At 35.2% G+C, this 25822-nt stretch overlaps 1 protein-coding gene across 6 annotated transcripts in view; it reads left to right on the plus strand.

The window, feature by feature from the left end:
• ADAD1 (adenosine deaminase domain containing 1) overlaps positions 1 to 25822 on the plus strand; it is a 114079-nt gene that overhangs the window by 16616 nt on the left and 71641 nt on the right. For all 6 annotated transcript variants that reach the window (XM_073892226.1, XM_073892225.1, XM_073892228.1 and 3 more), the window contains exons 6-10: positions 2584 to 2707; positions 4607 to 4777; positions 6375 to 6604; positions 18449 to 18686; positions 24205 to 24337. In XM_073892226.1, the coding sequence (XP_073748327.1) occupies positions 2584 to 2707; positions 4607 to 4777; positions 6375 to 6604; positions 18449 to 18686; positions 24205 to 24337 (896 nt within the window). The remainder of the gene's footprint in view (positions 1 to 2583; positions 2708 to 4606; positions 4778 to 6374; positions 6605 to 18448; positions 18687 to 24204; positions 24338 to 25822) is intronic.

Consider the following 25822-nt stretch of genomic DNA (forward strand, 5'->3'; position numbering starts at 1 on the left):
TCCACTCCCCCTGCTTGTGTTCCCTCTCTCACTGTGTCTCTCTCTGTCAATAAATAAAATCTTAAAAAAAAAAAGAAATTGATGTGATAAGATGAAAGTGACAACAAATGATAGATGAAATGAGACGAATAAAACAACATTTCAAGTTCACATAGAGAACGGTGTTTCCATATACACTGGAATGTGGAAGCTGATGTGAAGTTGTGTGAATAGCATGGATGAAAGTAATAAATCTGGTTTTAGAAATACGGTTGTGAATGTGGGGTGGGGACAGACTGAGTAAAATCAAGTACATATTCCTGGAGTGACTCACACAATCAGTACATACTTAAAATGTATTAGAAACCTCAAATGGGTATTCCTCACTGCCCAGCCAGCCTGTGTCTCCAGTAGGGTTGATCACATTCCCTGAAATGTCCATTTCATACTTTCCTTTGTCCTCAGATATCCTACATCCTCTCTTCCAACCTTGCTTTCAACTAATGGCCATGCCTCATAATTTTTAATTGTGTCTGTAAGAAGCTGTCAAATCCAAACTTCCTTCTGTTCTCTACCACCAAATCTATGTAATTCCTTGCATTTGTGCTCATTTTCTCTACTGTGAGTGGAAGAAGGATCTTTCCTCTTATAGCTAATCCCTTCACTTAAATTTTGGTTCCATTCCCTCTCACATCTTGATGCATTGCTTCCTTTGGTTATCCCCTCTTTTTCCTGCCTTATCAAACTAGCATCTCCCTGAAACATGGCAGGTCGAGTTACAGAGTTGAAATAGAAACTGAGTATTTATAACTCAGAACTTTGCATCTCCATTCCAGAACTTACACTGACACTATATACTTTTACCATCACCATCCCCTCCTTACTAGAGCAGCTACGTTTGTGATAATGGAACTTTTTGTTTTTCCCATCTAATTTTATTTCTCCTCCAGCTTTCTCCATCTCAGTAAATGGCATTTTCCCAGTTGCTCAGACAGATGAAAAGGCTAAGTCCTTTCCCTAATACCCTAAAATTTATCTCTAAGTTTTATTATGTCTCCAAACTCTCAGATCTGATTGTTCTTTTCCAACCACCCTTCATTACTCAAGTCTTAAGTCATTATGTCTTCAGCTTCTTGGACTTATAGCATTCTCCACATAAAGGAGTGAACTTAAAATGTATCCCAGGATGGTTTTTCACTCCCTTACCCTCAGTAGCTTCATCATAGCTCCTGGGTAAAATCCACAGACTCCTTAGCATGGTTTATGATGCCTCATTTTCTAAACTCATCTTATGCCATTCCCTTCACTCTTTCCTGGAGCAGCTATACTGGTCTCTCTTTGCCCAGGGTCTGCACAAGCTCTTTCTTTTGACTGCAATACCCTGTACCTCACTCATGCTGCTCACTCTTCTTACTGAAACTTAAATTTCAATTTCATAAAGAGAGATTCTGCAGCTAGTTTGCATGAGGTAACCTTCCCCCCATTATTCTTTACATTGGCCCCATATTTTTTTTCCTTTAACGCACATATCACAGTTTGTGGTTTGTTTAGTCTTTTTCTGTCTCCTATTAGAAGCTTCATGAGAGCATGTCTTGCTCAACATTTTATTCCTAGCATCTACTTTAGCACCTGGAACTTTGTTTGAGAGTCTAAAATTACAGATTTTCTGAAATCATCAACATGGAAGTAAAAGAAAAAACAAGAGGAGCATATTCTAGAGAAAAAAGAGCAATGAGCTTAGTGACTACACTATAGAAAGGCCTCATAGGATGTGAAAGGGAAAAGAATTGTATAAGGAAATCTCGAATGGGGTACAGCAAAAAGTAAATGGAGCAAAACTATTAGAAAAAGAATAAGGTGCTTTTCTCTTTAAAAAAGCAGTTTTAGGGGTGCCTGGGGGGCTCAGTCAGTTAAGCATCTACCTCCGGCTTAGGTCATGATCTTGGGGTCCTGGGATTGAGCCCCGCATCGAGACCCGCATCAGGCTCCCTGTTCAGTGGGAAGCTTGATTTTATTATTTTATTTCTTTGACACAGAGAGACACAGTGAGAGAGGGAACACAAGCAGGGGGAGTGGGAGAGGGAGACCGACGCGGGGCTCTCTGCTCAGTTAGGAGTCTGCTTCTCCCTCTGCTCCTCCCCCCCTGCTCGTGCACACACACTCTCTCAAATAAATAAAAAAATCTTTAAAAGAGCAGTGTCAGTAGAACAGAGAAACTTTGATTTGTAGAGAATTTGAGTGGATTAAGAAAAAAATAGAGCCACTACAGATAACTTTAAGGCAGAAGTAGAATGGCAAATGAAGTCTCTAGTAAGCCAAACATATCTAGATGTAGAAGAAATAAATGCATGTTTGAAAACTAAGGATATCTGATGATTTTATTGATTGTGGCAAAATTTTAAATGAACTATTATAAAATAACTTTTTTATTAAAATGCTATTGAACTATTAAAAAAAATTGGTTCCTAGAACTCTTATTTGGAACTGTGAAATTTTTCCATCTTTTTGGTCAATATAAGTAATTTTAAAAATGGCAAGGTAGAGGTTGAACATAGGCAAGAAGAAGGTCAAAATAACCTGCTACTGTTAACCTTTTCCTTTCAGCTGGACAGCATGAAGTTGTAGCTATAGGCACAGGTGAATACAATTACAGCCAGTGCATTAAGCCAAATGGAAGAGTGTTACATGACACTCATGCTGTTGTTACAGCAAGAAGGTCTCTCCTTAGGTAAGGTAACGTGTATATTTAATGCCACCAAATATTAATGCTTTCAGCCCAAAGTAACCACCTATTGGTATCTTTATTTACAAATGGAATTTTACTGATCATTGAGCCATGGATATGACAGTCTTTCCATGTCATTTTTGAAAAGCTTACAGTAACTGCAGTGTCCATAATCTGTGGATTTTAGTGGCTTCTATTATCAAGACCTTATGAACTCAGTTTTAAGAGTTCTACAACTTTTTTAAATATACTATCTTTATTACTGATCAAAGTAATTGGAATATATAGCTTTATATCTGGACCAAGTAGGCTTGGTAATATTCACCCCCCCCAAATTAGTCATACTTATCCAAAGACATTGCCAGAAACCAGTAAGCTTCCATTTATGAGGTCTATGCAAAGTTTACTATATAGCAGAATGTAGATATGGTATTCTTTTTTTTTTTAATTATAGTTGACATACAGTGTTATACATGTTAATGTTCAACACTCACTACACTCACCACCATGGTAAGTGTAGTCACCATCTGTCACCATATGATGTTATCACAGTATTACTGATTCTATTCCCTGTGTTATACTTCTCATCCTCCTGACTTGTTTGTTTTATAACTGTAAGTTTGTACAGGCTGGCAGATCTCAAAGAGAGAGAAAAGGGCTGAAGTGAGCATACCTAGTTTCTTTTCCCAAATTCTTCAGTAGTCACTCTGCTCCTTACAAAAGGAGTAAATAGCAGGTAGGAGAGAGAAGCCAGGAATGTTACTCCTTAGAAGATCCTTCATATGAAAAGTGAGAAATTTGTTTTCTTCTCCAGAATCCACCAGATTTGGGTTCTGTTAGGCCATTGAGCTTACTTTTTATAAAACTTTTTTATGGAAATTTTCAAACACAAGTTAGACTAGGATAATGAATTCTATCATTCAGTTAATCAGCATTCTGATACCAGTATCCAATGATCATACCTAATTATCAGCGTATCTAGTTATCAGCATTCTGCTGTTCTTATTTAACCTATGCATCCTCACTTTTTGTTGATGGTATTTTCTTTGGTGGAGTATTTTAAAACAAATTTAGACATTATTTTGCCTGAAAAACTTAAGTACATGTCTCTATAAGGAAAGAATCCTATAATCTTAAAAGGAAAGGAGAGTTTTTCAGAAATCCATGAAGGTAATGCAAGTCGTTGTCCTCTAATCCTCATTGGTAATTATTGAATTATTTGACCTCTTTAAAATTACCTCTTTTATGTTTATTTCTTCCCATGCTTGGCCCTATTATATGCTGGTGCTGAATTTTCTTACTATTTCTGATGAAAGGGCTAAAATCATGTTTTTTATTTAATAAGCAAAATAGTATTTGTCCCCTGATGTGGTTAGTATTAGTTTTTCAGGAGATTTGTTTCATTTCTTAGTATAACTTATGGTCTTCATTGTATTGTTTTTGTACTTCTGTGTTTTTGCCTTTAAAACCACTAAGGAGCAGGAACCACAGTTGTTGTTTGTCTGTTTTGGTGGGGAAAGGAAAATAGAAGCAAGGCAGAATTTTGACACTCCAGGTAGGAGACTGAAAGCAGAATTGTCTGAGAACAAAAAGAGGGATCAGTAGAGAAATGGGTCTTTTGCAGGATATGACAGTTGAGGACTCAAATGTGAAATGAGTGGAATGGTAGTCCAGGAATGGCACTTTTAGGCAGGTCACATATCAGACTGGGCTCCAGTTGAGGACTTCTTACAGGATTTAACACTTCATTAAGTAAGGTTAAAGTTATTTTCGGAGTTCTTATCAATATCAAAACTTTCCACATGGGGAGCGACATTGCTCACAACACATATGAATATGACACTTAAGATAAATTACTTTAAAATCTTATTACTTGATAAAGTTATAATCCTTTTATTTTAGGTACTTTTATAGACAACTTCTACTCTTCTACAGCAAAAATCCTGCTATGATGGAAAAATCAATATTTTGTACAGAACCAGCTTCTAATCTACTCACTCTCAAACAGATTATCAACATTTATCTCTATATGAACCAGTTGCCTAAAGGGTCAGCTCAGATTAAGTCACAATTGTAAGTATCATGGAAGTTGTTTTTAAAAGCAATCAGGATGGCTGTATCATATATTCTGAATCCCTACAGCAATAGAACAAGTAAATTCATATCTGTTCGTATTCTCCCTCTGGCTTGAGGTGTTATTTGTGGCCTGCTAGAGGGCCACTCAATCAGATCTGATCTATTACTACTCAATCTGATCTATTTCTACTTCACTCCTCCCCTCCACTCCATCTGATCTACTACTACTACTTAAATATTTCCATGTACTCTACCACTTTCTTTCTATGCTGTTGAAAATTTTTTTCTTTCGAGTTTTAAGGCTTCATAAATGTTAGGAAAGCATGGATTTATGCACTCTCACATACTAATACAGGAGCTAAGAAAAATGCAGTTTGTTTTTCCGGTCAATTTGTAGCCAAAACTTCATTATCTTGATGAATGGGTAGCATCAGCATGAAATTTAAACAGTACAGACAAGCACAGAGGAGAAAGCAAGTCTGACTATCTAGAGATAACCATGGTTAACATTTTGTTACAAATTCTTCCAGTTACACCTTTGAAAACAAGGACAAGGAGTGTTCCCTGGAGAAAAAATTCAGGACAAATGATTTTACATTTAATTTTTTAACATTTTATTGGAGAAGAATCTTGAATAAAAATTGTCAGGGTTTTTTTTCTTCATTCTCTTTGTAGTTTTTAAAAATTTTCATACAGAGAAAAAATAACTGTGGTAGGAACAAAAATTAGGTTACCATTTGATTTTAAGGGACATAAAGGCAGTAAAAAGAATTTATCTTTGCCATAAGGTCTACATATGGTTAATTTCTCTTTGGTATTAATCTTTTGGAACCAAGTCACTCCATTCCTACCCTGCTTTAGTTTTGCATCTGTTTCTGTTACTAGAAGTAAATGTACACTGGCAAGTTAGGTTTGAAAACAATTCTTAAGTACATATAGATTTTATTTTGTCAACTTTGTTTTTTTTTCTTTTTTTATTATTATTAGTCACCATACATTACATCATTAGTTTTTGATGTAGTGTTCCATGATTCATTGTTTGTGTATAACACCCAGTGCTCCATTCAGTACGTGCCCTCTTTAATACCCATCACCAGGCTAACCCATCCCCCCACCCCCCTCCCCTCTAGAATCTAGTCAACTTTTTTTTTTACTTTTTAGAATTTTAATTTAAATTCCAGTTAACATACAGGGTAATACTAGTTTCAGGTGTATGGTATAGTGATTTAACACTTCCATACAACACCCGGTGCTCATCACAACAAGCACACTCCTTAATCCCATTACCTAGTTCACCCATCCCCCTGCCCACCTCCCCTCTGGTGACCATCAGTGCATTCTCTGTAGTTAAAAGTCTGTTTCTTGGTTTGCCTTTCTCTCTCTTTTATTCCTTTGCTCATTTGTTTCTTATATTTTACATATGAGTGAAATCATACGGTATTTGTCTTTCTCCGATTGACTTTCATTTAGCAGAATACTCTCTAGCTCCATGCATGTCATTGCAAATGGCAAGATTTTGTTCTTTTTTATGGCTGAGTAATATTCCATTGTGTATACTTTGTTTTTTAAAGGAAAAAAACTTTCCTTTTTCTAGGCGTCTTAATCCACATTCTGTATCTGCATTTGAAGCCAATGAAGAACTGAGTCTCCATGTGGCTGTTGAAGGCAAAATTTATCTGACTGTCTACTGTCCTGCAGATGTTGTTAATAGAGTAAGCAGTATGTCCTCAAGTGACAAATTGACAAGATGGGAAGTGCTTGGTGTACAGGGAGCATTGCTGAGTCACTTTATACAGCCAGTTTATATCAGCAGTATACTTGTTGGTAAGTGGGATTTCAGTACCTCCTGGCCTCTTTCCCTAAGTAAATATATTTTATATCGGTATAAAATTGGATTTTGCATACATGATCCTTTATTTTAGGTAAAAAAACACATTCATTGTTTCATTGAGCTTTTCATTTCATGGTAAGTTGTGATCATACTTGGCATAATATGACTTGTATCTTCTTATCATGAGGAGAAGAATTAATATTTTAAATTAGCCAGTTAGATGTATTATACCTTGAATGTACACTTTTGTTTGCACAACATTTAAATTTTTCCCCTTTCTTTTGGAAAAAGATGTTTCCTTGAACTTCTCAAGTCTAAAAGCTTATATTTAATCCTTAAAATAAGAAAAATCTTAAATGCCCATTTGGTTTTTTTCTACCTTTTTCATACCTTTGGTTATGATCTGGATCCTTTTAGTTTGTCAAATGAGTAGGAAGTAACTAGAACACAAGATAAATAATGTGAATTAGTAATTTACTTTTTTCTTTGGTGGGAGGTATTACTAGTAATTATATTTGAATTGTTTTTCAGACATTATGTCAATAAACAATTTGGGGGCTCATTTGTATAGTTTTCATAAAGCCATGAGTGTTGCAAAACTTTACCCCTGTGAAATACTTTAAATACTACTGTTACTTGGTTCTTCTTGGCTTGCCATTAATTTTTTATAACAATTTTATGTGTAAGCTTGAGACCCTCATATGGGTAATATTTTTGTTTTCAGGTGGTGATATTTTCTGTTTTTTAAATTGATTTTTTGTTCTTTATATATTTTATACCCATTTCTTAGGAATTTCTCTTAAAGGTAATGTTTTTTCAGTTCCATGTGTATACAAGATGCTATTTTTGTTTGGCTTTAATAAATTGTAAAAAGGAAAAGATTTATTTTCTAACATTAAGCTTATTTTCTTTGTATAGAAAATGCATTACTTGATTCACAATTCAAAGGATTCAGAAGGGTTTTCAGTGAAAATTTTCCCTCCCACCCTCGTCCCCAGGCACCCATTTTCCTTCAGTGGCATTCATTGTTATTAGTTTGTTGTTTTTCTTTCCAAAGATAGTTTATATTTATAGAAGTAAATGAATATTCTCTTTTTTTTTCTTTTTGTATTTTGTATGAATAGGTAATACAGCTCATACTTTTCTGCATCTTGCTTTTTTCATTTAATGATGTATCTTGGAAATATTCCATGTCGAGTATGTAAAGAGTTTCCTCATTATTATTTGTGTCTCACTGTATGGTATTTCTTTGTATAAAGGTATCATAATTTAACCACTTGTAGGTTGAGGGAATTTTAGATTGTTTCTAAATTTTTTCAGCTACTAAAATGCTATAGTGACCTTTTTATATTTGTTATTTGCACATGTAAAAGTATATCTATCTCTAAGTTGAATTCCTGGAAGTAGAATCACAGGCAAAGACGTATGCATTTGCAATTTTGAAAAATGTTATTAAGTTACCCTCCAAATCACATTCCCATTGGTAATATATGATAATGCCAGTTATTCTTACCCTCAAAAGTAATTACTTCTAAATCTACTTTTTCCAGATATATATTCTTGTAGATGATACATTTCTTAGATTTAATTTGCTTACTAAATTTCTTTGGCTTGTTTTCTTTTAGTCAGGTCTGATACATTCTCAGGCACTTAAACTTATCTCAGTCTCGTTTAAGAAAGGCTCTTTTTTTTCCTTGAATGTCTATTAAGTATCTAAGAATTGTCTATGCGTTCTCCAGAATCACAGCTTTCTTTGACTTTGGTGAATAAAATATTATAAAATTTGTCATTTATATGACATAACTCCATACTATATTTAGTTTCTTAAAAGGATGAGTATAGATTCTTATAAAATTATTTAGTATTTATTTAGCTAGTGGTTTGGGACAGGAGCTTAAAAATTATATCTCTTGTCATTTTGAGTGTCATCTTGTACCTCACAATGGGGAACACCAGGTAGCAATAAAAACACCATATAAGACTTTGTAAAATTGTTTCTGTTCTCCTTCTTGGCATCTTTGTGGGGCATACCTAAAGCTAATTGGTGTTCTGTCTGGTATAACCTAAATGATTGTAATGTGTTTAAGTTGTTGGTAAAAATGCAGATTTTTGGACCTCTTAAGATCTCTATTCTGTATCTGGGGGAAGGGGTAGGAGTTTTGAGACAGAGGAATATACATTTTAAAAGCACCACTAGGTGGTTCTGATACAGATGATGAGAATGGCTCTTTGAGAAATACTCATTTAAAGTTTCTGTACACTAAAAGAGAAATTTAGAGAGCCAAAAGAATCTTCAGTTCACTGAACTTTATTAGTAGTCTAGTACAGCTTCTCACTTAGTACATAAACTCTTTTTACGCCATTCCTGATAGAGTATCATCTAACCCTAGTTTAAAAGCCTCCAGTAATGTGGAGTGTAGGATTTAAAACCAATCTATTTTCTTAACATATGTTGCGTTATTTGTTTCAGAAGTACAGGTCTGTGATTCAACAGTCTTACACAATTCACAGCGCTCACCGTAGCACATATCTTCTCCAATGTCCATCACCCAGCCACCCCATCCCTCCCACCCCCGACCACTCCAGCAACCCTCAGTTTGTTCCTGAGATTAAGAATTCCTCATATCAGTGAGGTCATATGATACATGTCTTTCTCTGATTGACTTATTTCACTCAGCATAACACCTTCCAGTTCCATCCACGTCGTTGCAAATGGCAAGCTCTCATTCCTTTTGATGGCTGCATAATATTCCATTGTGTATATATACCACTTCTTTATCCATTCATCTGTCGATGGACATCTTTGCTCTTTCCACAGTTTGGCTATTGTGGACATTGCTGCTATAAACATTGGGGTGCACGTACCCCTTCGGGTCCCTACATTTGTATCTTTGGGGTAAATACCCAGTAGTGCAATTGCTGGATCGAATGGTAGCTCTAATTTCAACTGTTTGAGGAACCTCCATACTGTTTTCCAGAGGGGTTGCACCAGCTTGCATTCCCACCAACAGTGTAGGAGGGTTCCCCTTTCTCCACATCCCCGCCAACATCTGTTGTTCCCTGACTTGTTAATTTTAGCCATTCTGACGGGTGTGAGAAAAAAGAAAAAGAAGAAGATAGCAGGAGAGGAAGAATGAAGGGGAGTAAGTCAGAGGGGGAGACGAACCAGGAGAGATGATGGACTCTGAAAAACAAACTGAGGTTTCTGGAGGGGAGGAGGGTGGGGGGATGGGTTAGCCTGGTGATGGGTATTGAGGAGGGCACGTTCTGCATGGAGCACTGGGTGTTATGAACAAACAATGAATCATGGAACAGTATACCAAAACAAATTATGTAATATATGGTGATTAACATAACAATAAAAAATTAAAAAAAAAATAAAACCAATCTATCCTATTAATTGAATAGCCCCAGTTTTTAAAATAATTCCTCCTTATTTAGAATTGAAATTTGCTTCCCTTTAATTCTGTACTGACACTATAAGTTAAATCTAATTATTTGAAGATAATGACGTCATCCTGTTCTCTCGAAAGTTTTATGAAATCTTTTACAGTTCTTTATTTTAATTTTAAAAAACCTTATTTACTTGATCAGTTACCAGTGGGGAGAGTATTACATTCTAAGACTTACTTAACTTTTCAGAAAGTTTACAGAAGCCAATTTTATGCTGTGGGTGTTCTTAGATGTTCATTTTATCACTTTGTGGTAGTAGTCTTCCTTCTTTTTTAGGAAAAAAGTCTTAGGCTTGCATTAAAAAGACATTTATTATTTGAATAGAAAGGAATCCAGAGTAGGGGTGCCTGGGTGGCTTAGTCATTTAAGCATCAGACTCGTGATTTTGGCTCAGGTCATTATCTCAGGGTTATGGTATCCAGCCCCAGTATGGGGCTCTGTGCTCAGTGCAGAATCTGCTTGAGATTCTCTCCCTCTCCCTCTGGCCTGCGCCCTGCTCATGCACGTGTGCTCTCTTTCTTTCCCTCAAATTAATAAAATCTTTAAAAAAGTCCATATTGGGAAGAAAATTCACTTTGCTTAAGTACTTAAAAACAGCTGGATTTATATTTTCAAGCTTTTTAAGGTATATTTACAAGTTTGGTATTCTATTATGGTAAGATCATCTGTCTAAATATTTCTAGAGTGTTTGTCCAGAGGTATTTCCATCTAGTTCTTTAATAAACTAATTTGGATTATAAAGAATGCCAATTGCTGATTCCCTCCTACTGAAAGAATGTTTTTTTTTAATTTTTTATTGTTATGTTAATCACCATACATTACACCATTAGTTCTTGATGTAGTGTTCCATGATTCATTGTTGTGCATAACACCCAGTGCTCCATGCAGAACGTGCCTTCCTTAATACCCATCACCAGGCTAACTCATCCCCCCACCCCATCCCCTCTAGAACCCTCAGGAAAGAATCTGTTTTAAACATAGTTTATGGACTTTTAGGAAATATTTGATAACCTTAAGAGGTTCTGTTATTCATTCCTTTATATATATATATATATATATATATATATCTAAAATATATATATATATATATATTTTAGATCTGTAATAGTTTCACAATGTTAATAAAATACTTGCCCCAAATCATTCAGTTTGCCTATTGGCAGAGCCTGGACTCAAAACCAGTTTTATAACTTCTCATGCTGTGGCTTTTTGTATTAAATTGAACTCTGATAGCTTTGTCTGAGCATAGTGAGTACTAGAATCTCACTGCTGTGTCTGTTAACCTTGACACTCTTGAAGGCAGATGCTTTGCCACACTCATCTTAGTCCAGTTTGTGCTAGGGGGTCAGTAAATATTTCATGAATAAATGATTTGAGTCAGCATGTTTTGTTTTTGAAAGTGCTTTTATTTTTCTACTTAAAACAAATTTTGCCTGGAACACTTGAAAAATTTTATTCTTTATGCAAAGCTTTTTATGCTTACCCAGGAAGCTTTGAAAATAATGTGAGAATTGCATTGGTATTAATATCCCAATCCCTCAAGATTCTAATGTGCATTCAGGATTGATTATTGCTCTCTGATAATCTAATCTTTCACATTCTTTTTTTATCAGTGATTATTGAGCCCCCTACTATATGTTAGGTGTTGTACACTGTTGCATTATTCTCAGGGATACCATTTATGTAATAAAATACAGAGTGAGCATTATGAATACAAAGGCAAGATGCTTCTTGCCTTTATGTCTTCTCCTGGCCACACATTGGTGTTTCACAGGAACATGATTTGTTTTCTCTGGATGTTCTGTGATATATCGGTGGTGTGGGTAAAATGTAATGCCTCAGACTAATTAGGATGTTCCAGATATGGTAGGACCAGTGCATAGTTGTTTAATGTTTGATTTTTTTATTTATATACTTTATTCTTCTTCATGCAGCCTCAGTTTTTAATAGCTGTTTCAGCAACCATTTCTGCTGACTTACATTACACTTATGGTAGATTAAGCTCCTGAGAATCTTTTCTGTATAAAAAGCTGTCCAGTCAGGTCAGCTATGGTCCTTGATTAGATTTAATTTTTTAAATAATTTTTTATTGTTATGTTAATCACCATACATTACACCATTAGTTTTTGATGTAGTGTTCCATGATTCATTGTTTGCGTATAACACCCAGTGCTCCAGGCAGAACGTGCACTCTTTAATACCCTTCACCAGGCTAACCCATCCTCCCACCCCCCTTCCCTCTAGAACCCTCAGTTTGTTTTTCAGAGTCCAGTGTCTCTCATGGTTTGTCACCCCCTCTGATTACCCCCTCTTCGTTCTTCCCCTCCTAGCTTCTTCCTTTTTTTCAGAGGTACAGATCTGCGATTCAACAGTTCTGCACAATTCACAGTGCTCACCATAGCACATACCCTTCCCAATGTCTATCACCCAGGCACCCCATCCCTCCCACCCCCCACCACTCCAGCAACACTCAGTTTGTTTCCTGAGATTAAGAATTCCTCATATCAGTGAGGTCATATGATACATATCTTTCTCTGACTGGCTTATTTCACTCAGCATAACACCCTCCAGTTCCATCCACGTCGTTGCAAATGGGAAAATCTCATTCCTTTTGATGGCTACATAATATTCCATTGTGTATATATACCACTTCTTCTTTATCCATTCATCTGTCAATGGACATCTTGGCTCTTTCCACAGTTTGGCTATTGTGGACATTGCTGCTATAAACATTGGGGTGCACGTACCCCTTCGGATCCCTACATTTGTATCTTTGTGGTAAATACCCAGTAGTGCAATTACTGGATTGTATGGTAGCTCTATTTTCAACTGTTTGAGGAACCTCCATACTGTTTTCCAGAGTGGCTACACCAGCTTGCATTCCCACCAACAGTGTAGGAGGATTCCCCTTTCTCCGCATCCCCGCCAACATCTGTCGTTTCCTGACTTAATTTTAGCCATTCTGACTGGTATGAGGTGGTATCTCATTGAGGTCTTGATTTGGATTTCCCTGATGCCAAGCGATGTTGAGCACTTTTTCATGTGTCTGTTGGCCATTTGGATGTCTTCTTTGGAAAAATGTCTGTTCATGTCTTCTGCCCATTTCTTGATTGGATCATTTGTTCTTTGGGTGTTGAGTTTGATAAGTTCTTTATAGATTTTGGATGCTGGTCCTTTATCTGATATGTCATTTGCAAATATCTTCTCCCATTCTGTCGGTTGTCTTTTGGTTTTGTTGACTGTTTCTTTTGCTGTGCAAAAGCTTTTTACCTTGATTAAGTCCCAGTGGTTCATTTTTGCCCTTGCTTCCCTTGCCTTTGGCGATGTTTGTAGGAAAAACTTGCTGTGACTGAGGTGGAAGAGGTTGTTGCCTGTGTTCTCCTTCAGGATTTTGATGGTCTCCTGTCCCACATTTAGGTCTTTCATCCATTTTGAGTCTATTTTTGTTTGTGGTGTAAGGAAATTTTCCAGTTTCATTCTTCTGCATGTGGCTGTCCAATTTTCCCAACACCATTTGTTGAACAGACTGTCTTTTTTTTCCATTGGACATTCTTTCCTGCTTTGTCAAAGATTAGTTGACCATAGAGTTGAGGGTCCATTTCTGGGCTCTGTATTCTGTTCCATTGATCTATGTGTCTGTTTTTGCCAGTACCATACTGTCTTGATGATTACAGCTTTGTAATAGAGCTTGAGGTCTGGAATTGTGATGCTGCCAGCTTTGCTTTTCTTTTTCAACATTCCTCTGGCTATTCAGGGTCTTTTCTGGTTCCATAGAAATTTTAGGATTATTTGTTCCATTTCTTTGAAAAAAGTGGATGGTATTTTGATGGGGATTGCATTGAATGTGTAGATTGCTCTAGGTAGCTTTGACATCTTCACAATCTTTGTTCTTCCAATCCATGAGCATGGAACGTTTTTCCATTTCTTTGTGTCTTCCTCAATTTCTTTCATGAGTATTTTATAGTTTTCGGAGTACAGATTCTTTGCCTCTTTGGTTAGATTTATTCCTACGTATCTTACGGTTTTGGGTGCAATTGTAAATGGGATCGACTCCTTGATTTATCTCTCTTCTGTCTTGTTGTTGGTGTATAGGAATACCACTGATTTGTGTGCATTGATTTTATATCCTGGCTCTTTACTGAATTCCTGTATGAGTTCTAGCAGTTTTTGGGTGGAGTCTTTTGGGTTTTCCACATAAAATATCATATCACCTGCAAAGAGTGAGAGTTTGACTTCTTCTTTGCCGATTCGGATGCCTTTTATTTCTTTTTGTTTTCTGTTTGCTGTGGCTAGGAGTAATACTGTGTTGAATAGCAGTGGTGATAGTGGACATCCCTGCCGTGTTCCTGACCTTAGGGGGAAAGCTCTCAGTTTTTCCCCATTGAGAATGATATTCGCTGTGGGTTTTTCATAGATGGCTTTTATCTTATTGAGGTATGTACCCTCTATCCCTATACTCTGAAGAGTTTTGATCAAGAAAGGATGCTGTACTTTGTCAAATACTTTTTCTGCATCTATTGAGAGGATCATATGGTTCTTGTTCTTTCTTTTATTAATGTATTGTATCACGTTGATTGATTTGCGGATGTTGAATCAAACTTGCAGCCCAGGGATAAATCACACTTGGTCGTGATGAATTATCCTTTTAATGTACTGTTGGATCCTATGGGCTAGTATTTTGGTGAGAATTTTTACATCCATGTTCATCAGGGATATTGGTCTGTAATTCTCCTTTTTGATTGGGTCTTTGGCTTGGGGATCAAGGTAATGGTGGCCTCATAAAACAAGTTTGGAAGTTTCCCTTCCATTTCTATTTTTTGGAACAGTTTCAGAAGAATAGGTATTAATTCTTCTTTAAATGTTTGGTAGAATTCTCCTGGGAAGCCATCTGGCCCTGGGCTTTTGTTTCTTGGGAGATTTTTGATGACTGCTTCAATTTCTAGTGGTTATAGGTCTGTTCAGGTTTTCTCTTTCTTCCTGGTTCTGTTTTGGTAGTTGATACATCTCTAGGAACGCATCCATTTCTTCCAGAGTATCTAATTTGCTGGCATATAGTTGCTCATAATATGTTCTTATAATTGTTTGTATTTCTTTGGTGTTGGTTGTGATCTCGCCTCTTTCATTCATGATTTTGTTGATTTGGGTCATTTCTCTTTTCTTTTTGATACGTCTGGCCAGGGGTTTATCAATCTTGTTAATTCTTTCAAAGAACCAGCTCCTTGTTTCGTTGATCTGTTCTACTGTTCTTTTGGTTTCTATTTCATTGATTTCTACTCTGATCTTTATTATTTCTCTTCTCCTGCTGGGTTTAGGCTTTATTTCCTGTTCTCTCTCCAGCTCCTTTAGGTGTAGGGTTAGGTTGTGTATTTGAGACCTTTCTTGTTTCTTGAGAAAGGCTTGTATTGCTATACACTTTCCTCTTAGGACTGCCTTTGCTGCATCTCAAAGTTTTTGAACAGTTGTGTTTTCATTTTCATTTGTTTCCATCAATTTTTTCAATTCTTCTTTAATTTCCTGGTTGACCCATTCATTCCTTAGTCAGATGCTTTTTAGCCTCCATGTATTTGAGTTCTTTCCAACTTTCCTCTTGTGATTGAGTTCTAGTTTCAAAGCACTGTGGTCCGAAAAGATGCAGGGAATGATTCCAGTCTTTTGGTACACCGGTTGAGACCTGATTTGTGACCTAGGATGTGATCTATTCTGGAGAATATTCCATGGGCACTAGAGAAGAATGTGTATTCTGTTGCTCTGGGATGGAATGTTCTGAATATATCTGTGAAGTCCAGCTGGTCCATTGTGTCATTTAAAGTCTTTATTTCCTTGTTGATCTTTGCTTAGATGATCTGTCCATTTCAGTGAGGGGGGGTGTTAAAGTCCCCCACTCTTACTGTATTGTTGTCGATGTGTTTCTTTGCTTTTGTTATTAGAGATTTAATTTTTGACTTCACCTTTGAGTTTCATGTTATTTTAGATGACCTGAGATAAATCGAACTTTCCTTATTATATGACGTAATTTTAGAGCTATATTTTTCCAGGAACAAGATTTAGCCTCCAGATATAACCAAAACCATACTTCAGATTTAGTTGATAGTTAAAGCATACATATATAAAGAGGAAAAGTAAAATTTCTAGTATTAATAAACTTTTTTCTATTACATTATTGCTTTTATACCACCTTTTTTAAAATTTTTTTATTGTTATGTTAATCACCATATATTACATAATTTGTTTTGGTGTACTGTTCCATGATTCATTGTTTGTTCATAACACCCAGTGCTCCATGCAGAATGTGCCCTCCTCAATACCCATCACCAGGCTAACCCATCACCCCACCCTCCTCCCCTCCAGAAACCTCAGTTTGTTTTTCAGAGTCCATCATCTCTTTTTTTAAAAATTTTATTTTATTATGTTATGTTAATCACCATACATTACATCATTAGTTTTTGATATAGTGTTTTATACCACCTTTTAAAACATTTAGGTGAAACAATTTGGTATGTAAGGAATCTTAAATGGAATTTGACTTGCAGGGTTTTTTTTTTTTTTTTCCCACATGTGTGGGAATACGAAAAGGTATTTTAGGCACAAACAGTGGCATTATCTCATTACACTATGTCTTATTCTGTTTGGGCTACTACAACAAAAATTCCACAGACTGGGTGTCTTAAACAACAAATATATGTTTCTCACAGTTCTGGAGTGGAAATTCCAGGATCAAGGTGTTGGCAGATTCAGTGTCTCGTGAGGGCCCATTTCCTGATTCATAGATGCCTGTTTTCTCACTGTGTCCTGATACTGTAGCAGGGATGAGAGCCTCTTTTACAAGGGTCCCTCACAAAGGCCTACTATTATATTGGGAATTAGATTTTAACATATTTTATGGGGACACATTTAGTCTATAGCACAGTGAGTAATAATATGTTAACATTGTCTTTTGAATCCATGTCTTCTGTTCGTTATAGCTACAGTGACTATTCCACAGACCTTATTTCTTCCCAAATGTTTGTGCCCCAGCATATCTTTTTTTTTTTTTTTTGTGCCCAAGCATATTTTTAACTAGTCTTCATTTGTCAGTACTTCTTAATTTGGAATGTTCAGTGGAATACTTACCCTCTATTGATGAATAAAAAAGATGTGGTATATACATACAATGGATTATTACTTAGCCATAAAAAAGAATGAAATCTTGCCATTTGCAACAGCATGGGTGGATCTAGAGGGTGTTATGCTAAGTGAAATAAGTCAGAGAAAGACAAATACCATGTGATTTCACTCAAGGAATTTCAGAAACAAGCAAGAAAAAAAAGATAAACTGGAAAAAGACTTAACTATAGAGAACAGACAGAGGAATGGTTGTAGGTGGGCGGCTGGGTGAAATACGTGATGGGGATTAAGAGTACACATCTTGATGAGTGCCAAGTAATATATAGAATTGTTGAATCTGTATATTATATACCTGAAACTAACACTGTATGTTAACTATACTGGGATTAAAAAACACACACACACACAAAAGAGTGCTTAGAAAAAGGGTGTCAACAGCAATTCGTGTTCTTTTTACATCATTTTCTAGTTTCCCAATAGTCATAATGAGTGTAAGACCAGTAGCCATCTCAACAGTTCCAATGTATGGAAACAAAACTTCGTGATGTAATGTCTAGTGGTATGTAAAATTTCTCTTTGTGAGAACTTCTGACCCTTTAAGGAGAAAAGAGATCTACTTTTGAATTACTAATTTTTAAATAGGAATGACTTGTCTAACTTCTATTTTAAGTTTGATGAGCCCACTATTTTATACTATACTAGTGATATTACATCTTTTTGAGCATTCTTTCAACAGTTATTTTAACTGAAAACTTAAAGGTTTTGGTATTAGCCCAAATTGTAACCGGAAATGGTCATTATTTAAATTATTTTGTGTTGTGAAACTGGAACATTGTGGTACTGGAATAGTTATAATTTGTGGCCCTTAGATGTGGAAAAATAACTTAATCTCACCAGCCATGTCTCAGCCACATTTATCTCCTGTATTATTTGCTGGTCTCATGCTGTAATCTGAAAAATCAAGACAGGATAAGCCAATTCTCTCTGGCAGAACCCTGTAAAAAGTACTGTATTTTTTTCTGGGTCAGTTCTAGCTCTTCACTTTTATTCACTGGAATGTCAATTTGTTATTTTCTGTAGATTCCTTTTTAAATGGAAATTATGACCATTGTTACCTTGTCCTGGTTCTTGTAAAAAAATACAGAAGTAGCTGCTGAGAAGTAGGAAAGGAAAGGTTACAAGAAAAAGATAAAAAGACTTTAGACTGTTTCCTTTTTTTTTTTTTTTTTTGGCCTAGTCTTTTGATATTGAACTTTGAGTGTTTTGTTTTTACTTTCTAGGTGATGGGAATTGCAGTGATACTAGAGGTTTAGAAATTGCTGTAAAGCAACGTGTTGATGATACACTCACTTCAAAACTTCCAATGTTTTATTTGGTCAACAGACCTCGTGTTAGTTTAGTACCTTCTGCATATCTACTTCAAACAAACTTGGAATATAAATCCCTGAGTCTGAATTGGGCACAAGGGGACATTTCTTTGGAGATTGTGGATGGCCTAAGTGGAAAGATCACTGAAAGGTTAGCATTACTAATTTCTTTTAAAATCACGTATTTAAGCAGGACACTTGTGGTAAGCAATGGGTGTTGTATATAAGTGTTGGATCACTAAATTGTACACTTGAAACTAATACTACACTGTGTTGACTAACTGGAATTTAAATAAAAGCTAAAAAAAAAAAAATCTTAAGGAAGAGAAAATACATTTACAATACTGTGTCAGAAAAAATCTGCATATAAATGGGCCTGTGCAGTTTAAACCTGGTTGTTTAAGGGTCAGCTGTATTTAGAAGGATCCTGTGTAAGTGTTAGGGGCCCAGAAGGTTAAGCTTCACAGTAAATCTACCTCCATCTATACTTTAATAAAAACAAAACCCTTAAAAATACTAAGCAAAAATGCATTTTAATAGAACTTTTAAAATTATTCTTTTTTAGGTGCAGTGTTTTGAATTCTGAACAATTATAGTTACCACTGAGTGTGACTACTTCGTAAGCATTGTACTAATTTTAAAAGAACACACATTTTGTTTCAGATGAGAAGACAGACCTGGAGAAGTTCTATAACTTACTGGAGTTAATTAAGTTGAATGGAACCAGTATTCAAAATCAGTTTCCAGAACCTATATTTTTCTAAGTATCATTTTGTGATTTTAATTAACACGAGGATCATATAATGTATTTGTTTTAAAAATACATTTTCTCTTACTGAATCTGAATTTCTGGATCTAAAGCTAAGAACCTGTATTTTTGACATGTGTTAAAATATGTACTATGTTATACTGTCTTCTTATAATAACCCTATAGATTAGGTGGTATTGTTGCTCTTTTACAGATGAACTGATTCAAGCTAGGTTTAATATCTTGCTTAAAGTCCCCCAAATAGTAAGTAACACAGCTGGGATTCTTATCTGGACATTTTATTTCCAAAGCCCTTGTCAATAACCGTAATACGCTATGACTTTTAGACATTTCTTTATAATATCCCTGCCATTGATTATCAGGTAAAACTAAAACTGTTCTTTTCGAGTGACCATACATTTATAATGAGGTAATGAATAATGTTAAAAATTTAAATGCTTAAACTGCTTTCTTTGTGAAAGATGGGTTTAAATTAAGACCACATACAAATGTTTCTTGGTATGAACTCAGGCATACTATTGATTACTTCAACTAATGTGAATTACACTATTCTTGCCTTGAATCAGCTGTTAATAATGGACAAATTATACACAAACAAAACAAGTCTTTGATAAGACATGAAAAAGTCTTTTACTGAAAGCAGATAAAATACGAGCATAACAAAGCTAAAATTAGTATAAAATGAACTTAACTAATTTATTATAGCTAAATGCTTGCTAGGTGATTACAAATGAAGAGAGCAGATGTGATCTAAATATTAGACAAGGTGTAGTTCAGCTCCAAAGCATTACATAAGGCAGAAGACTCTATTATTATTATGTATAATTCACAAGGAAGAAAGAACAGTTAGGGATACCTATGCAACAGATAACATAATATCAACATTCATAAAGCAGAAGTTACAGAAGAGGAAAAATAGAAATCCACTACTGGTTGGGACAATAATTGACCTTTCAGCTCATGATCAAATAGACAAAACAATACGCAAGGATATAGTGGTTTTAAATAGCAAAAAGGTAGATTTGTTTAACTTACACAAAATGGCAGCGTAAAAATATAAAATACACCTACTTTTGAAGAACCTATAGAATATTGAAAAAAACTGATCCTATGTTAGGCCACAAAGAAAATCTCAAATTCCAAAAGTTAGAAGCAATGTGAGAACCCAGAAGTGGACCCTCAACTCTATAGTCAGCTAGCTAATCTTTAACAAAGCAGGAAAGAATATCCAAAGGAAAAAAGACAGTCTCTTCACAAATGGTGTTGGGAAAACATGCAGAAGAATGAAACTGGACCACTTTCTTACACCGTACACAAAAATAAATTCAAAATAGATGAAAGCCCTAAATGTGAAACAGGAATCCATCAAAATCCTGGAGGAGAACACCGGCAGCAACCTCTTTGACCTCAGCAACTTTCTACTAGACAGTCTCCAGAGGTAAGGGAAACAAAAGCAAAAATGAACTACTGGGATTTCATCAAGATAAAGAGCTTCTGCACAGCAAAGGAAACAATCAACAAAACTAAAAGGCAGCCTATGGAATGGGAGAAGATATTTGCAAATGACATAGCAGATCAAGGGCTACTATCCAAAATCTATAAAGAACTTACCAAATTCAACACCCAAACCAAAAAATCCAGTCAAGAAAAGGGCAGAAGACATGCACAGACATTTCTCCAAAGAAGACCTACAAAAGTCTAACAGACACATGAAAAAATGCTCAACACCACTCACCACCAGGGAAATACAAATCAAAACCACAATGAGATATACCACCTCACACTGGTCAGAATGGCTAAAACGTAATACTCTGGAAACAATGGATGTTGGTGAGGACGTGGAGAAAGGGGAACCCTCTTGCACTGTTGGTAGGAATGCAAACTGGTGCAGCCACTCTGGAAGACAGGATGGAGGTTCCTCAAAAAATGAAAAATAGAGCTACCCTATGACCCAGCATTGCGCTACTAGGTATTTATCCAAAGGACAGAAAAATAGTGATTTGAAGGGGCACCTGCACCCCAAAGTTTATAGCAGCAATGTCCACAATAGCCAAAATGTGGAAAAGAGTCCAGATGTCTATCAACAGATGAATGAATAAAGAAGATGTGGTATATATATGGGAATATTAGCTATCAAAAAGAATGAAATCTTCCCATCTGCAACAACGTGGATGGAACTAAAGCATGCTAAGCGAAATAAGTCAGAGAAAGACAAATACCATATGATTTCACTCATGTGGAATTTAAGAAACAAAACAGCATAGAGGAAGAGAAGGAAAGATAAGATAAAAACAGGCAAACCGTAGGAGACTCTTAACTGTAGGAAACAAACAGGGTTGCTGGAGGGGAGGTGGGTGGGGGATGGGGAAACTGGGTGATGGGCATTAAGGCGGGCACTTGATGTAATGAGCAGTGGGTGTTCTATGCAACTGAGGAATCACTAAACTCTACCCTGAAACTAATAATACAGTATATGTTAACTAACTTGAATTTAAATTAAAGTTAGAAGCAATGTAGACAGTATTTTCTGATTATGATACAGTAAATCTCTAAAAAACAATATCAGTATACTAGGAATTTCTTTCATTGTGGAAAAAAGTCCTCTAACTTTTGGCTCAAAGAGGAAATATAAAATGAAACTGCAGAATATTTAGAAAACAAGGATATTGAAAGCATTACATATCAGAACTCGTAGGATATACAGCTGAAGCAAAGCTGAATGGAAAAGCCAGTACTTCAGATGCTTCTATCAAGAGATAATGGAAATAAATTAAGCAGAATGAAGAAATCACCAGAACTAGAAATGTAAATTAAAGAGCTAAATAACAAAAAGAAGTAATAAAAATCTGATTCTGTGGGAAAATGTCACTAGCTAATCTCATATTTAATAAAAAGGGAGTAATTAACAGAAATAGAAGATTAAAAGAATCATAACTTATTTGCTCAACCATATAAATACTTTTTTAAATCCTTGTGAAATGCATATATTTCTAGGAAAAAATATTTCTATAACTGGTGCAGAAGAGGGAAAAACCTAAACAGATTATTTTCACAAGAAAGTTATCAGGAAGGTGCACTAACTATTCTCAAAGCACCGTTCTGAGGTGGTTCGGAGGAATTTTTAAACCTTTAAATAGCAGAACTTTCCAATGCTGTCTAAGAAGATGGAAAACATTAAAATCCTTTTATGGAGCAGGTGTATCACTGCTACTTAAATCTGATAGAAGATTGCTGCCCTCCCTCCACAAAAGTTACAGATGAAACTTTCTTTTATATCCAGGCAAAATAGCTGATAAGCAGAATGTAACAGTACATTAAAAAATACATATTTTATACAACAATATCAGTTGGTATTTTTTGTAGGACTGAGGATAGTAAATAACATAATAGAAATAATACCAGATTAGAAATTCTTTTAAAATAGTCATTAAATGATCTAGGGGTACCACATATTCATCTCTCTAAATCCTAAGAAGGCATATAATATATCTCTTCAGCTATTCTAGATAAAGATAATAAAAAAGCAATAGTTTGATATTTTTGTTAAGGATAAAATGTGTGTTTATTAGTCAGAAGTATCATCGTGCTTGATGATAACATCCAGAACAAGACACAGTTGTTTACTGTTGTTAACATTTTACTTAAAGCATTTGGACAAGAGAAAGAAATGAGTGATTATCAAATACTGGAGGAGGTAAAATTACTATTCTTTGCATATGGTATCATATTATACCTGAGAAAAGCCCAGGAGAATCATTGGGAAAACTACAACAAAAGGTATCATGGTGAAAATATTAATAAAGAGATCAGTAGATTTCATGCACAGGAGCATATGTTAACTATTTCTGTATATAAAACGACCTCAAAACCTAGTGACTTAAAATAACCATTTATTACTGCCCACAAGTTTTTAGGGTCAACTGAGCTGAATTTTGTTGGGCTCCCTCATTCATCTGGGGTTAACTCTAGGTTAACTGAAATTCAACCTGTCTGGTCTTAGAGGGATGACAAGGCTCTGGTCCATGTGTTGTCTCGCCCTCTTGTAGACTAGTCCCAGCTGGCTCATTTGGCAGAGGAATGATTCCCTAGAGAATGCACACAAACCTATGAGGCCCAGGCTCAGAACTGACACATCCTCTATTCATTCACCAAAATAAGTCACAAAACTAGCCCAAACTCAGGGGGAGGGGAAATCAACCACAGTTACTGAGAGGAGAATGTTAAAAGTCACATTATAAAGAGTATGGAGACAGGGAGAAATGAAGGATTTGGGCAATTTTTGTAAATACAAGAACAACTAATAAGATACAATGAAGAGAGTTATAGCAAAAAATTTCATGGTCTGTGGACCCACTTTTATTAGAAACAGAAAAATATATGCATGCACATACATATACATAGATTATAGGAAGGTCATGAGGAGGGGTGTATATATGTTTTTTTTAGTGAGTTAAAATTTACATGCAGTGAAATGTACTATATAGTTTCATGCCTTTTGATATATGTATACACATGTATAACCATCACTCCATTAAAATGCAGGACATTTTCATCCTTCCAGAACATATTTCTGTGCCTTTTTCCAGTCAATTCTGGTACAACCACTGTTTTAATTTGTATCAACATAGATTAATTTTGCTTCAAACAATAAAATGTTCCAGTATCCATCTTCTTTAATTTTTAATGCAACACTATAATAATTTAAGCTGTAAGTTAATAAAAGAAATTAGCTTCAGAAAGTAAATATTCAGAACAATTTTTGTGTAAAAATCTTTCACTATCTTCATTGTATATGATTGAGAAAAGTATTTGTAGATTCTATATTGACTTTAATCTCTACAACTGTCAGCATAAATCCTTGAGTAATGATTAGTGGATGTTTCATTCCTTTCTACTTTAGTTCCCCATTTAAAAGTGGTGTGTCAATGGCAAGTCGGCTTTGTAAAGCTGCAATGTTAAGTCGATTTAACCTGCTTGCCAAAGAAGCTAAGAAAGAAGATTTACTTGAAGCTAGTACATACCATGCAGCAAAGGTAAGTCCTTAAAGGAAAGAAATTGATCATAGAAATAAAATTTAAGACAACAAAAATGTAATTTTATGATAATGAGACATAGAAGTTGCTTGAAATAGTTACTGAATATAAGGTATTGCCATGTACTGGTAGGATTAATTTTTAAATGATAATGCCAGAAATTGAATATGTAAATGACTGCTGCCACTTAAAGTAGCCACCTTAGTATGGTGGTACTTATTTTGACGATATTTGATCAAAACCTGCTTTCATACCCAGAAAAACAAAATGGTAATAAAATTTATTCTGTATATATTAACTGTGCTAACTTTAGAAGTATTCTAAAATAATACATTAAGATATCCATATAAATTTTCCTGTTTTAAAGTTGTGAAACTGCTTTAATTTCAGCATGTGACTTGGGCCTGATTAAGTAGGTGATGTGTGTGTGTATATATATATATATATATATAGACTTTTTCTCTCTTTAAAAATATTTATTTTTTTAGTATTACAAACATAATGCATATATAGAGAATTTGGTGATTTTTTTTAATACAGAGGGAAAATAGTACTTGTAATCCTTCCTACTATTCAAATTATGATACTCTTAAACCTGTAAGCATGTTATTTCATTTTCTCATGTGTGTCTTGCATATATATGTATATTTGTGTATGCATATATCTTAAAATATACTGAATGTGTTTTTTAATCTGCTTTTTTTCATTTGGTATAGTCTGACATAAACCATGTTATCATAATATGACATACCGAAGACATCAAGTTATTAAATACAAATTGTTTCTGATAACCTAAATTCGGTTTCAGTCGTAATCTAGTATTGTATGAAAGTCTCTTAATTTCAACAGTATCTTAATACTCAGACACGTATAAAACCCAACCTGTGAAACAATTATATTAACTACAAGATTTATGGGTATGCACACACATTTTTAAGTATAAAAGCTTATCTAGGCAATTTCTGGTTTTGGTGGCATGAAGTTGCAGATCATATTTATAAAAGCAAGTATAAAAACTGGACAAAATTGTCAAAAAACCACCTTTCACAACTCTAGAAATTGAAGACAGAAGTATGTATTATTGAAAAACTTCTTGAGCTTTGGATAAGAACAACAGGAGTTTGTGGTGCCTTCACCCAAGACTGTTCCTATTGTTTCTCCCTCCTTTCTGCTAGTTTCAGTGGCAGGAACTATAGTTTTTACTATAGTGAGGATGCCACTGGAAGTAGATTTGCTGCTTGAGGGTGGACTTGATTTGGGGCAGAGGGTAAAAATTTGAAGCTTTGTCAGCTAAAAGTGCCAAACCTAGTATGAAACAAATGGGGAAAATCAATAATTTTGCTGACCCAAGATTGCAGTCCTGGTTGGGACAAGTGATGGATCAACTAGTAACTTACTTAGGTAGATTTTAAAAATGAAAGAGCCATGGAAGGGCTAAGATAAATTCTCCATATATCCTTGGCTGAATGAGAACCTACACTTGTG

This window comes from Callorhinus ursinus, unplaced genomic scaffold (assembly GCF_003265705.2).
Source record: "Callorhinus ursinus isolate GAN/ISIS: 27379988/994484 unplaced genomic scaffold, GSC_fseal_2.0 scaffold4, whole genome shotgun sequence".
Lineage (NCBI taxonomy): Eukaryota > Metazoa > Chordata > Mammalia > Carnivora > Otariidae > Callorhinus > Callorhinus ursinus.